Source organism: Hypomesus nipponensis, chromosome 15 (genome assembly GCF_054491055.1).
Source record: "Hypomesus nipponensis isolate SF chromosome 15, ASM5449105v1, whole genome shotgun sequence".
Taxonomy (NCBI): Eukaryota; Metazoa; Chordata; class Actinopteri; order Osmeriformes; family Osmeridae; genus Hypomesus; species Hypomesus nipponensis.
In genome coordinates this window covers 5,558,801-5,570,581 of record NC_140375.1, presented here as the reverse complement: position 1 = coordinate 5,570,581, position 11,781 = coordinate 5,558,801, and the positions used below count along the sequence as shown (strand labels likewise).

The 11,781-nt window shown below is 44.0% G+C and overlaps 2 protein-coding genes across 4 annotated transcripts; both read left to right on the top strand.

Annotated features, from left to right (window-relative positions):
* Nucleotides 1-4,255: 4,255 nt before the first annotated feature.
* On the top strand, nucleotides 4,256-7,011 carry blvrb (biliverdin reductase B). The gene is made up of 5 exons (XM_084673832.1): nucleotides 4,256-4,454; nucleotides 5,169-5,330; nucleotides 5,664-5,753; nucleotides 6,086-6,217; nucleotides 6,473-7,011. Exons 1-5 carry the CDS (start codon nucleotides 4,370-4,372, stop codon nucleotides 6,631-6,633), a joined length of 630 nt encoding a protein of 209 aa, XP_084529958.1. The 5' UTR covers nucleotides 4,256-4,369; the 3' UTR covers nucleotides 6,634-7,011.
* A 92-nt stretch (nucleotides 7,012-7,103) lies between these two features.
* On the top strand, nucleotides 7,104-11,780 carry sertad3 (SERTA domain containing 3). 3 transcript variants are annotated; one of them, XM_084673831.1, is made up of 2 exons: nucleotides 7,104-7,395; nucleotides 9,229-11,780. In XM_084673831.1, exon 2 carries the CDS (start codon nucleotides 9,233-9,235, stop codon nucleotides 10,091-10,093), a length of 861 nt encoding a protein of 286 aa, XP_084529957.1. In that variant the 5' UTR covers nucleotides 7,104-7,395; nucleotides 9,229-9,232; the 3' UTR covers nucleotides 10,094-11,780. The 3 variants fall into 3 exon arrangements, with proteins under 3 accessions (XP_084529957.1, XP_084529956.1, XP_084529955.1); XM_084673830.1 differs by lacking the exon at nucleotides 7,104-7,395 and adding an exon at nucleotides 8,761-9,027; XM_084673829.1 differs by lacking the exon at nucleotides 7,104-7,395 and adding an exon at nucleotides 8,761-9,032.
* The last annotated feature ends 1 nt before the right edge of the window (nucleotide 11,781 follows it).

Sequence of the window (11,781 nt, the reverse complement as noted above, 5' to 3'; positions counted from 1 at the left end):
AAGCATATACATACACACACAAACACTCAGACACAAACACAAACACGGACATGTACAGACAAACACGCACACACATGCGTGTAGCCCCCTCAGCCTGCCCTCTCCTCCACCACCTGGTCCTCTGGAACAACACGCTCTCATAGCTGTGGGACTCGTCTGACTGACCGGTCACGGTAAACAAACACAGCTGTCCGTGCCCCCGTCCCCACGGCGACCGAAGACGGCATGCGGAGGCAGTCAGTGCCCGCTGAGGGCCTTGAGCTATTATCCACTACCACGGCGGGTACAGGGCCACTCTGTGGGCAAGACAGAGTGGGTGAGTGATCACTTACCCATGAGAGGCAGGGGGCTTAGTGGTCAGCCATGGTTTGGCTGGTCAGTGTGCAGCATGTGTGTGCTCCTCCACCTCTGAGAGATGAAACACAGTGACACCCCTGAGCTCTGATCTCATCTCGCACACGATGAAAGGGCAGGACTCAGTTTGTTCACAGTGGACAGGCCACCGAGGGAGAGACCCCCTAACCAGCATCAGACCAGGAGAGACCCCAGCCTGGACCAGCATCAGACCAGGAGAAAGGTCCCTTACCCAGTCTCAGACCAGGAGAGGGGGCAGACAGCCTCTGGCGCTGAGGTAAACACTAAAATTAGGACTCCTGGGAGATTAGCTCAGAGAATCCGGCTCTGTCTAACTGCTGAGGTAAAATATAGGTGTTTATGTCCAGTGGGCTACCAGTGGATACTCCCGTCAGCCATCTTTGTTTCCCAATGCTCCGTAGGCTCCTGGATCTCATTCAGCCTTCCCCTCCAAAGCACTCAGCGTTATTATGGTTCTCTGGCTACTCTGCCTCGCCGCCGGCAACTACTATAAATCACCCTCTCGCCAGCGTGGTGTGAAACATAAGCTGACCCCCCCCAACATCCCCTCCTCCCTCCTTCCCTTTCTTCTTTTCTTCGCTGGGCCTGTTTCAGGAAGAGATGATTGGTGCAGAGCTTTACGGCACCTGCCCCGGCCTAACACCTCCAGGACTGGGTCGAGTGAGAAGGGGAACTCTCCTTACACATTGCTGCTAGAACTCAATGACCTTGCCCACTTCCCGAATGTGACTTCCGGGCTGTGGAGGTTTATGAGTCGACGTGTGTTATGGGATTGTTGTGCTCTGCAGACCATCAACAGTAATGAAACATTAGAGAGAGGAATGAATACAGTCACATACGTAAACGAACAAACACACACACTCGTGTACTCACAAACAGACTACCACACTCACACACACACGTGTATACTCACAAACAGACTGCCACACACACACGCAGACATACTTCGAACAGTTGCAGTGTCACTATTATCAATCCCCCCCACACACACACACACTCACACACAAACAATTTCACCTCTACCAATCCAAACTAAAGTCTTGAAGATCATCAAAGTGTTCCGGTCTCTCTAGTTGACAGTGATCCCACCTTCCAGAAATAGAAACACCAGTGACATGCAGGCCTCCAGCTCTCTCCTTATGGAGGAGAATCAGGGGACTGATCTGGTATGGATGCAGGAGGAGGAGAGGTGGAGGAGAGGAGTAGAAGGAGGTGTATGAGGAGCAGGCTGGCAGCTTCCCTGAGGTTAGACAGCTGCCAGCCCTCATCAGTCAGTATCCTCATCCCCAACCGACCCCCTCTCCCAGCCCTCAGGCCTATGGGAGACTGGTCTCTCTACAATCCTCCCTCATCATCCCCCCTCTCATTCAGCTATCGTCACCCATCGTTCACACATATCCACATAGTAACTAGAGGAGGGGATATGTTTGACCTTTACTTTCAACATAGAGAGTGGGTTGGAGAACAGAAGGCTGTCTAACTAGGGTTCTCAGGGTGCAATCCCATGAGGCTGTGGACACCCAACTTCTCCTTCATTACACATTAAGTTATGGCTTGTGCAGAGAGTATGATTCGAGATGTAAACTTGATTTAAGAACGCATGTAACCAACTCGGGCTGATTTGTCGTCACGGTAAAGTTTAAATGTGTTCAGAGAGAGTGCTTTTATGACTGGTAATGGCTTTAGATTTGCGAGAATTAAACACGAGTCAAATTCCGGAACACATCAGCACCCTGGACAGCGGTCGTAGTCTGACGTCATCGCACGCCACTGCATTTGAGGCTTATCTAGAGTCATCCCAGAATTTAAACATCTGTGACCGAACTCCGACGTCCAGCCGGCGACGCCCAGCCCGGCTTGGACCGGAGCACTGTAGTCAACACACACCTACAGTTCCCAAGCAAAACAATCCCCACGCACGGAAACCGACAAGGCTAAAGAACGTGGGTTTGTCAATAGTGTGTCTGTGATATCACTCACAAACCGGTCGCTTACAAGGTGAGGCCATATGCGTGAGAAGGTAGTTGTGAATGATATCACAAGTCGACGCAGTTGTCTATGCGCTATAGTGAGTCGACAAAGAAACACAGGTTTGGGCTCGAGACGGTTGCTTTTAGCTTGTGTAAGACTGACAGGAAGAGCAAAGGGACCCCTTTGTGCCAGCTCCATCTCCTTTTTTTGGAGACATCGCTTTTAACCTTAAAATGACACATACGACCTGCAGCCTTCCTTCCATCCTTCCGCCGCGGCTTCTCTATCTGTCCCACCGCATGGAACCCCTGCACTATCCCCTCCATACCATTCCATGAAGTAGGCTATGCTTTCATTTGTATTGTATTGGTAGGCTTTGAAGTAGCCTAAGTCGCCTGATGCAATTGCCACGCCGTGTAGTAAATAATCCCTTTAAAGAATTCGATCGAATGGTTCCAAATGAAAATTCCATGTGGGGTACTTTCACTGCAGCGTTTCACATGCTCGAAGTGCCTTGCCAACGTCTCGGGGTTCCTTATAGCTTGAGAAAAGGTTAGATCGAGGATAGGACACGAATGACTCCCGTACGATAAGACAATTGTTGCCTATAATACACAAAGGTGTGTAATATGACCAAGTGTGGTCACATATGAAAAGACCGATACTGAATCATATGGCTTCACGGTTAAGGCCTCGTTCCCAACATGCCCTCATTTGACAATCAAACCATGGGCATATATTGACAGTCGTGATTGCTATACATTGGTGAGCTATAAAAGCCATATGTGTTCTCGTAAAAAAAAAAGGAAAAACGGGTATGAAATACGGTCCCCGAATCACTGCAGTAGTCTTGCAGCAGTCAATGCAGGCCGGTATTGCTGCATTTCTCACCATAACAGCTACCTCAATTTTTTGTCTCCAGTGATATATGAAATGACACACTAAAATCACAAACACGCGGCTAGCTGCAAGCTTACCTTCACCCCCAAGTCCAGATACTGATATTTGTATTATCCCAAAATAAACGTTTGAATCGGTTGATGATGACACTGGAACCGGAGAGCGAATTACAAGCGGAGCCTTTCGCCGCCTGTCTTCGCAGGCATAGTTGAGCCAAGTAGTCGATGTCTCCTCAATTGGTCTCTGTATTGAGAAGGATCCGACGCGAGATATTTAATCGCGGCAGTTATGCGGTATCATAAAAACGGTAAATCTTTGTACCAGCTAAGGGGACGACGCGACCACCGTGGAGGAAGCCATGGGCCAGCCGGAGATGCTTGATAAAAAATCCAAGCCGGTGGGCTCGCGGTGTATCCTGGCCACCTGATGTAGCCTACGTTCCCCCTCTCTGTGTCCTCTCGTGATACTACTGGAGAGAATTCGGCATCAGTGCGACGGAGGAGGCCACCTCCGTTTTTTGAGAGAGAGAGAGAGAGAGAGAGAGAGAGAGAGAGAGAGAGAGAGAGAGAGAGAGAGAGAGAGAGAGAGAGAGAGAGAGAGAGAGAGAGAGAGAGAGAGAGAGAGAGAGAGAGAGAGAGAGAGAGAGAGAGAGAGAGAGTTTTGCCTTCGAAGATTCTGTTTCTCAGTAACAATTCATAATGTGAGGAACAAAACGTTTTTTGTTATAATGACTCCAAGAAACAACTAAAACTGGGTTTGACCATTCAATAATTAGGCACTTTTGATTGTGCCCACATAAGGGAACAAAAGAAACAATTAACATGTCATGCAGTCTACCTCTTTTTACAAGTGTGGGCTTCTCCGCTGCAATACAAAAGAGAAAGAGAATGAGTATGACATGGATCCATGACATGTCTAAATGTATTAGTTTAAGGTGCGTTTTCCTTTAATTGGTGAAGTTGGGAGGAGCTTGTAACGGAAGTAGACCTTTTTTTGGTTATCTAAAAGGGGGCGTTTCCTGAAGTGTCAAACGAGGTTCATATCTACATTGTAATTGCTCAGATACGTTGTCGCGTATTCTCAGCGGAGTGTAGTTATTGACTGTGAACTAATAACGGAGATAATGTCTGAGTCTATCAAGAATGTAGTGATTTTCGGTGCCACTGGGATGACCGGGCAGGTGACCTTACAACTAGCGGACGCAGCAGGTAGGTAACATACAATGACGGACCAAAAAAGTTGTCTACCAGACATAACATCTAAATGGGAAAACTTTCATTCGGTGATTTAGATATGGCTACTAAAAGCGTTGCATAACAAAATATGGTCTACATTGTAGTATAATGTATGACACATTCATTGTATCGTATGGTTTCCTACAGTCCTACAACGCTGGGATGCTGTCTTGGTTGACGTAATAAGATGCTCTGTCTGTGTGTGACCCAACAGGACGCTGGGAAATCTAGCTAAACGTGCAGAAATAGAAGAAGCTATGTGCCATATGATTTATTTGTTTTGCCAGAGTTTTCGTTTCCTTTCGCTGAGATCATGGGCCATAAAACGCAGAGTCATCACAGTCGTTATGGGCTATAGCTTTCTGCTGAGTCATATTTGGACAGAGAACTGGGCATATTGCAGTCCCACAGATAGCCCTGCTCTGTCTCCTTATCTCTTGCACACAGAGAGGGCGGTGTTTAACTGATCAGCAACACTAACCGTTTGACTGGATTTGGAAACCTTAACATTTCTCTTATACTACACTGAGGCCAAGACTCATGTCTCCATTCAATGGATCAATGAAACTTAAGTTAGCAGTCCGTACTCATAACATGTTTTTATTTTGATTATTTTTCTGTGTGCAATCGTCTCTGTCAGCATCAGGCAATTCAACCCCAAACTTCTCCCCATCTCCCCATCCCCAGGCTACAGTGTGACCGTGCTGGTTCGGGAACCTGCTCGGCTGCCAGCAGACCACAAGGCATCCAAGGTGGTGGTTGGCGATGTGCTGAAGAAGGAGGATGTCAAGAAGGCCATGGAGGGACAGGACGCTGTTATCATCGTCCTGGGCACCAGGAACGATCTCAGTTAGTAGCCGACTCATGATAGTGCAGAGTAACTTGTTGATGTGTTTTTAGTTTTTTACTTTTAATCTATATCATATGGTATCAGTCTATATATGATGCATACTACCACACCCACCACAACATAACTTTTGTGACTCCCTAGAACTTTGTTGATCTGAAAGCTATAGTCATAACTCATAAAAGTGTTCCCTCAGATTCTCACTATATCCTCTAGAGGGAACCAGAGACCACTATACGCCTCAACTCATGATATTTTGTTACTGAGAAGAACTAAAAAATGACCACCTCTGCTGCTTTAACCACACTGAATATAACTCCCTTGCCTGCTCACAGGTCCCACTACCGTGATGTCTGAGGGAACCAGGAACATTCTAGAAACCATGAAGGCTCGTGGAATCAGAAAAGTGGTTGCTTGCATGTCAGGTGTGTCTCTGGACCAAATAGTTTTACTTATTACCAAGCTCACTTTTGGATCAGGCCAACTTCCCTCAATACATAATCCAGTCCTCCTAACCCACTAAGATGCTATGAAGACAAATGAGCAAAACTGGGGGATATATAGTATATAGCTAACAGAACATTGACTTTGCTGCATGTTTTCCCCTCTCTCCCTATCTCCCTGCCTTTCTTGTCACACTTCACACATAAAATGTCCGATAAAGCTTGAGAAATGCCAAAACATACATCTTAAAACAAACAAACAAAAACGCAAGGAGAAACTGGAGTTTGAACCTCTTCTCCTCTCTGCTGTCCAGCCTTCCTGCTGTGGGAGCGTTCTAGGACGCCCCCGCGGTTGATGGCAGTGACGGATGACCACGACCGGATGTTCATGGTGCTGAAGGAGTCTGGGCTGGACTATGTGGCCGTCATGCCTCCCCATATCGCTGGTCAGTGGAGCAACAGTTAACAGACACATTTCCCTCATGCACACTGGTTTTCCCTTCCCCTTTCTCTCAGTTCTGTGTCCTTCTCTCTTTCCTTTTCTCTCTTTTTTTCCCAATCTCTTTGACTCTTTCCGTTTCGCTTACTTCTGTCCTTCTCTTCCTTCAACTCTCTCTCTCCCCATCATCATTTTGGTCTGGTGGTGCACCAGTGAGTCCACGAGTGAACCAAGAATACTGAACTTCCCTCCCTCTTTCCAGACAACTTCCCCTTGACTGAGAAGTACATTGTGACAGAGAACACGCTGAAGGGAAGGGTCATCTCTAAGTTCGATCTGGCTCACTTCTTTGTGAAGTGTCTGTCGACATCTGACTGGGATGGGAAATCGGTGGGAGTGTGTGGGGAGTATGCCCAACCATGAAGACACTAAACCATCACATCTCTGTTTGAGACTTTCTAGAAAGGTGTATGCTTGTGCCAGTTCACTCATTGCACCAACCAATGGCAGCTTTGGCTTTGGACTTTTTTTTAAATTTTATATTGCTTTTTATAACAATGCATTGTGTTCAAATCACGTGTAATTTGTATCACCTTTTTAACAAGTAATTTCACAGAGGGCTTCCCAGATGCCCACAGATCAGCTTTGACAACCTAAGCCCTCAAAGATGAAGGAGAAATTCTGGAAAAAATGTGAATGTGTTGAATGAGTAATGTAATATGTGAAGCAGCAAAATAATAGCCTAATAATCATAATTGTGTAAAGTACACTTTCTGAAATAAATGTTTTACAATGATAAAATTGTATGTAAGTCTAGGCGATACACAATAGTAGTTTTTGTGCTGGAGTCAGAAAATTACATCACATTTTCACATTGATCTGCTCCACGCTATTTAATAGCACAATATTTTTGTTAGAACCCGAGTTTAGGCTACATCCTTCGAACAAATGGCCAGACAACTGGTAATAAAATGCAAATTATCTCTGAAGTTCTCAGTAAGAAGCCAGTGTGGTTTCACCGCACATGGTAACCAATGCATAACTATGGGCGGAGTCATAACCTCCGTGTTTTTCAAACTGGGAAGGGTAGTACTTCGTGTACTGGAACTCCAGGCGTTATTCGTTCTTCTCAAAATCGAACACGTCGAAGACAAAAGTAATGATTTAATTGGAAGACGATATCAGGTAAGCCTGCTTGATTCAGTTATTGTAGGCTAAACATCCATGAAGAGATAGGGCTAACTTTTTTTCAAACGAGTAGTTCTGTAACACAATAAAAATGATTTTCATTAGCCCGGGAGTAAAGCCTATATCGAGTTGAAGTTAGTTTCATATTCGACATTCAACATTCGTCTCACATTCGGAAGACGCTACTTTGCAGCGAAGCGTTGGGGACCGGGTAAAAACTACCCATACCATTTAGAAAAATAATGACTAATAATGTTTTTATGAATATAAAACCTCAATCGGACACGAGTATTCTAACAATGTCTGGTATACTTCCACAGCCTTTACCTTTTCAATTCATTTTCAAACAAAATGATAAAAAACTAATCTCTGGAAATTGCATGCTGGTCTCACAGCGTAGTGTTGCACGTGTGATTCTGAAAAATTCCAAATGACTATTTTCCGATAGACAAAAACGATATGACAAACGCTATAGTATGGTTTCAAAATTTAGAATTAGGAGGCTAACGAGTAACACTAGCAGGTAGTAGCAGAACCTGATTAAGGAGAGCCTGTCCACTCCCTATTAAGCCCCATTGTACTGAATTTGGTTGCAGTTCCACCAGAGTTCCACTGGGGGTGATCACGAGTGAATGCATGCTAAATGGGAGTCTATGGAGCTAAACAGCTAAATTTGTCTCTTTCGCCTGATTGTCATAGAGAAATCTCAGATTAGTGCCACTGTTAGGACATATTTAGAACTCACACATCTAAGGGTTAAGATTTGCGAGGATTAAACAATTTTCATAGATTAGCAATATTATTATTTTTTTTTTGATACATAATTGAAAAAGTAAGGGCTGTGGAAGTATAACAGACATTGTTAGAATAATCTGGTGTCTGTTTGAGGTTTTATATTCATAAAAATCTTTATAAAGGTCATCATTTTTCAAAATTGTATGGGTAGTTTTAACACGGTCCCTAACGCGACGCTGCAAACAAGAGTTTTCCGAATGAGACGAATGTCGAATATGAAACTTTATATCTCCTATATTATTAACCGAGTCATTGATTCTGCAAATGTTATAGTAATGCGAAATCATCGTCAGTGGTGACGAAGGTCTTTAACAAGAATATTAATGGCACGCTGTAGGTGTAATCACAGCTGCTCAGTGATGTCATGGGAATAATCTATCAGTTATGTATAGCTAATTTTGATCATCACTGTTCAAATGTGAAGTGTGAAATTTAAAACAGGATTGTGAATCATTGAGAGAGTCTAGGCCTACCGTTAAACACAGCTATCAAAGTTAAACTAGAAAAGTACAATATAAACTACATGTCCCATAATGCCATTCTCAGACTTCTTTTTGAGCGTGAAACTCAAAATCGCAGGCGGGATTTAGTATTTGAGGAGTTCGCACTACTGTAGCAGTAGTTTGTGGTTGTGATTTCAGCAAATTGCATTTACAACTCACTATTATATCGACTGTATTCGTGATTATTAATGAAACGCAACACACTACATTGTCAGACCATTAATAAGAAAAAGTTTTGGTCGAGTAAGACTGGCTTCTTTACAACAAGGAGATTTCAAGGAAGTCTAGTTAGCTAGCATTGCAAACGGCAAGACGAAAGAAAGTTGAATACGTAAGGTTTGTTAAAACGACTTTTCACGACTTTGTAGACTTAATTAATGCTATTCTTTTGAGTGCATATGCGAGGCAACTTTGTACACCTTTGTATGATGCTCAAGGGCTTTATTTGAACTTGCTCTGCCTGCATCACTGTCTTTGCTTGCATGATGTTCGACTGGCACTTATACCCTTTTTGTCATAAATTTCTCTCCAGGTAAATGATGATCGCCAAGGGACTGAAGCGCAAATTTCATGAAGACGATGCGCAATGCGGCAGCGTTAACGGCGTACGCTGGGAGAATCAGAGACAGTCGGTGCTCGACATTTCTCTGGTGAAGTACCAGCACGGCCAAGAGCTCGTGGAGCCTAGTCTGCGACGCTCTGTGTTGATAGCCAACACCCTGCGCCAAGTAACACAAGAGACAAAGCGTCCAGATGAAGTGGTCCATAAGGCTACTCCAGTATCACCTACTGCTACTTCCTCGACCATGGAATATCTCCCTTCCCGCGTAAGTGTAGTAAACTGCCACTCCAGAGTAGAGGAGGAGGACTGGGTTGCAATGACAGCAGAACCAGATTTCTCTATGTCAGGAGCCATATCCTCTATCCTTAAGGAACTTGACACAACCATTGATGGTGTTTTTGGGCCTCAGTCTGGCCCACGGTTGCCCCTCAGGTCCCTGGAGAATCTGTCTGGTCCAGGGCAGGGGGTTTGGGAGGGGCGCAGGGCTGAGGTCAGCAGGGGTTGGGAGGGGGTGAACTGGGGTACTGCTGAGGTCATGGCCTCTGGCTACTTGCAGGACGTGACCCTGGATGACATCTTCCAGGACATTGAAACCTCGACGTTGGAGAAGGAGATGGGGGCCCTCGGAGGGCGGGCCCCCTCGTCTACCTCCTCCTCTTCTTCTTTTTCCTCCTCCTGTCCCTTCTCCCAGGAGCTCCTGAGATGCCTCCCGTCCTTGGCCTCCTCCTCTTCCTCTCCCTTCTTCTCCTCCTCCAGCTCTCTCTTCTCCCCCAACCAGAGCCCCAGGGAGCTGTCAGAGCTGGACCACCTGATGGAGATCTTGGTGGAGTCCTAATGCTCTGGAACTCCCCAGTAGAACAGTGTGACACCAGAGCCAGAAAAGAAGACAACGGCCGAGTTGTTTCTGTTGTTGACTTTTTTAGTCGATCACGTGGTCAAAATGTGCTGGTTTCAGGAGATGATTTTTGAACAGGGGCCCTTTTGTACGTTCTCGTAACAGTAATGATGTACTGATATCTATTTAGAATATTCTTAACATTTTAGTCACTTTTTGCTTGTATCAAGAGATTATATAGTTGGATAATACTAGATGCTCACTTCCGACATTGTATCTTAGAAACAACTGAATTGTAATCCCAGGTCAGATAAATGATTTAGAGCCACCCTGTGGCATGTGTGTGATTTAACGTGTGTTTTAAATTACACACATACTGTGTTCTAAACACTGACATGTGAGGACTTGTCTTCTGTGAAGACAGGCATGTCTGCATAGTGTGTCGTATACTTAATATCTGTCCTTCTTGACCACTAAGATAATGCTCTACACTTACAGTATGGTTGCTGTTTGCTCTTCATACAACTATACAGGTATAACACTATGCAGCTTCCATACTATACACACTATGTTGTTTCCTGTTATTGTACTACACACCTGAATGCAGGTGTGCTGTTTGGGTTGGATCCAACTAACGTTTTCCCCAAGATTAACAACTTTTAGGCTAGAACAAATACAATAGTGTACATTTTCAGGAAATTACTGTGTATCTCAAGACTAGAATGTCATGCAGGTGGCATGGGCTGTGCCACCTGCAAGACATGGCTTGCAGTTTCATAGAATCATTTTGATCCATTGTTTTTGTCAGTTCATATGATTTGTTGCCAATACTGGCACGTTCATGCCCAGAAGAATAAATTATGTTGTTGCGGTTTAAAATGATGGGCTGAAAATATCTACATTCAGGATAAATACTTACATATGTTTGGCATGAGAAATGGCAAAACACTGACATTGAATACTGCTTTATATCTATAATGTTCTAATCGATCACCGTTTTTGTATCTTTATCTCAACTCTAAACAATGTCACCGCCTATTGTTCTGCATGGTTTTGCTCTAAGTCACAGTTGTGTTTAGTGTGTTTAGCTGTTGAGTGTTGTTGAATTATAAGACAGGTTCAGGAACAATGTTTGTTCCGGGAAGCACAAACTGTTCTTGAGCTGTTTAAATGTCCTTTTCTGTTTACAGATGTGGAAGTACTTTTCTACAGTATATTTGCTGAGTCACCTCTCAAAGAGGAGGATTGTGTGTTTGTGTCAGAAATGGTTCAAATTATGGGTTATTTATAGACTTATTTATGTTATTTTAATGTACTGGCAGTTCATGTTAAAATTTTCCTTTATCATATTAATTTGTTTAAAAGGAATGTTATGATGTATTTTATATTTGAAAAGACATGCTAGTTAAGGGAAATGTCTATCCCAACATCACTGTTATAATTCTGTTGTAATAAATTTGAGAAAAAAAAATATATAATTCTGCCATTGGCTTAGTTCTGGGGTTTTCTCAGAGACTTGACAAAACGTCAGTTGACGAGAAGGGCTGTGTAATGGACACTAATATATACAGCTAAACAGCAAGTACAGGGAATTACTGAAATAGTAGGCATGATAATCAGGCATCATAAGGTTTAATATTTTAAGGCTTGGATGAAATTCCACAATATTCTTCAATAAACCACGGCAG

What these genes read in the sequence shown, in the direction of transcription:
- blvrb (XM_084673832.1), top strand. Translation starts at nt 4,370, where the DNA reads ATGTCTGAGTCTATCAAGAATGTAGTGATTTTCGGTGCCACTGGGATG. An exon ending in ACAACTAGCGGACGCAGCAG is followed by an intron (nt 4,455 to 5,168) that starts GTAGGTAACATA and finishes CCCCATCCCCAG; the next exon opens with GCTACAGTGTGACCGTGCTG. An exon ending in GGGCACCAGGAACGATCTCA is followed by an intron (nt 5,331 to 5,663) that starts GTTAGTAGCCGA and finishes GCCTGCTCACAG; the next exon opens with GTCCCACTACCGTGATGTCT.
- sertad3 (XM_084673831.1), top strand. Translation starts at nt 9,233, where the DNA reads ATGATGATCGCCAAGGGACTGAAGCGCAAATTTCATGAAGACGATGCG.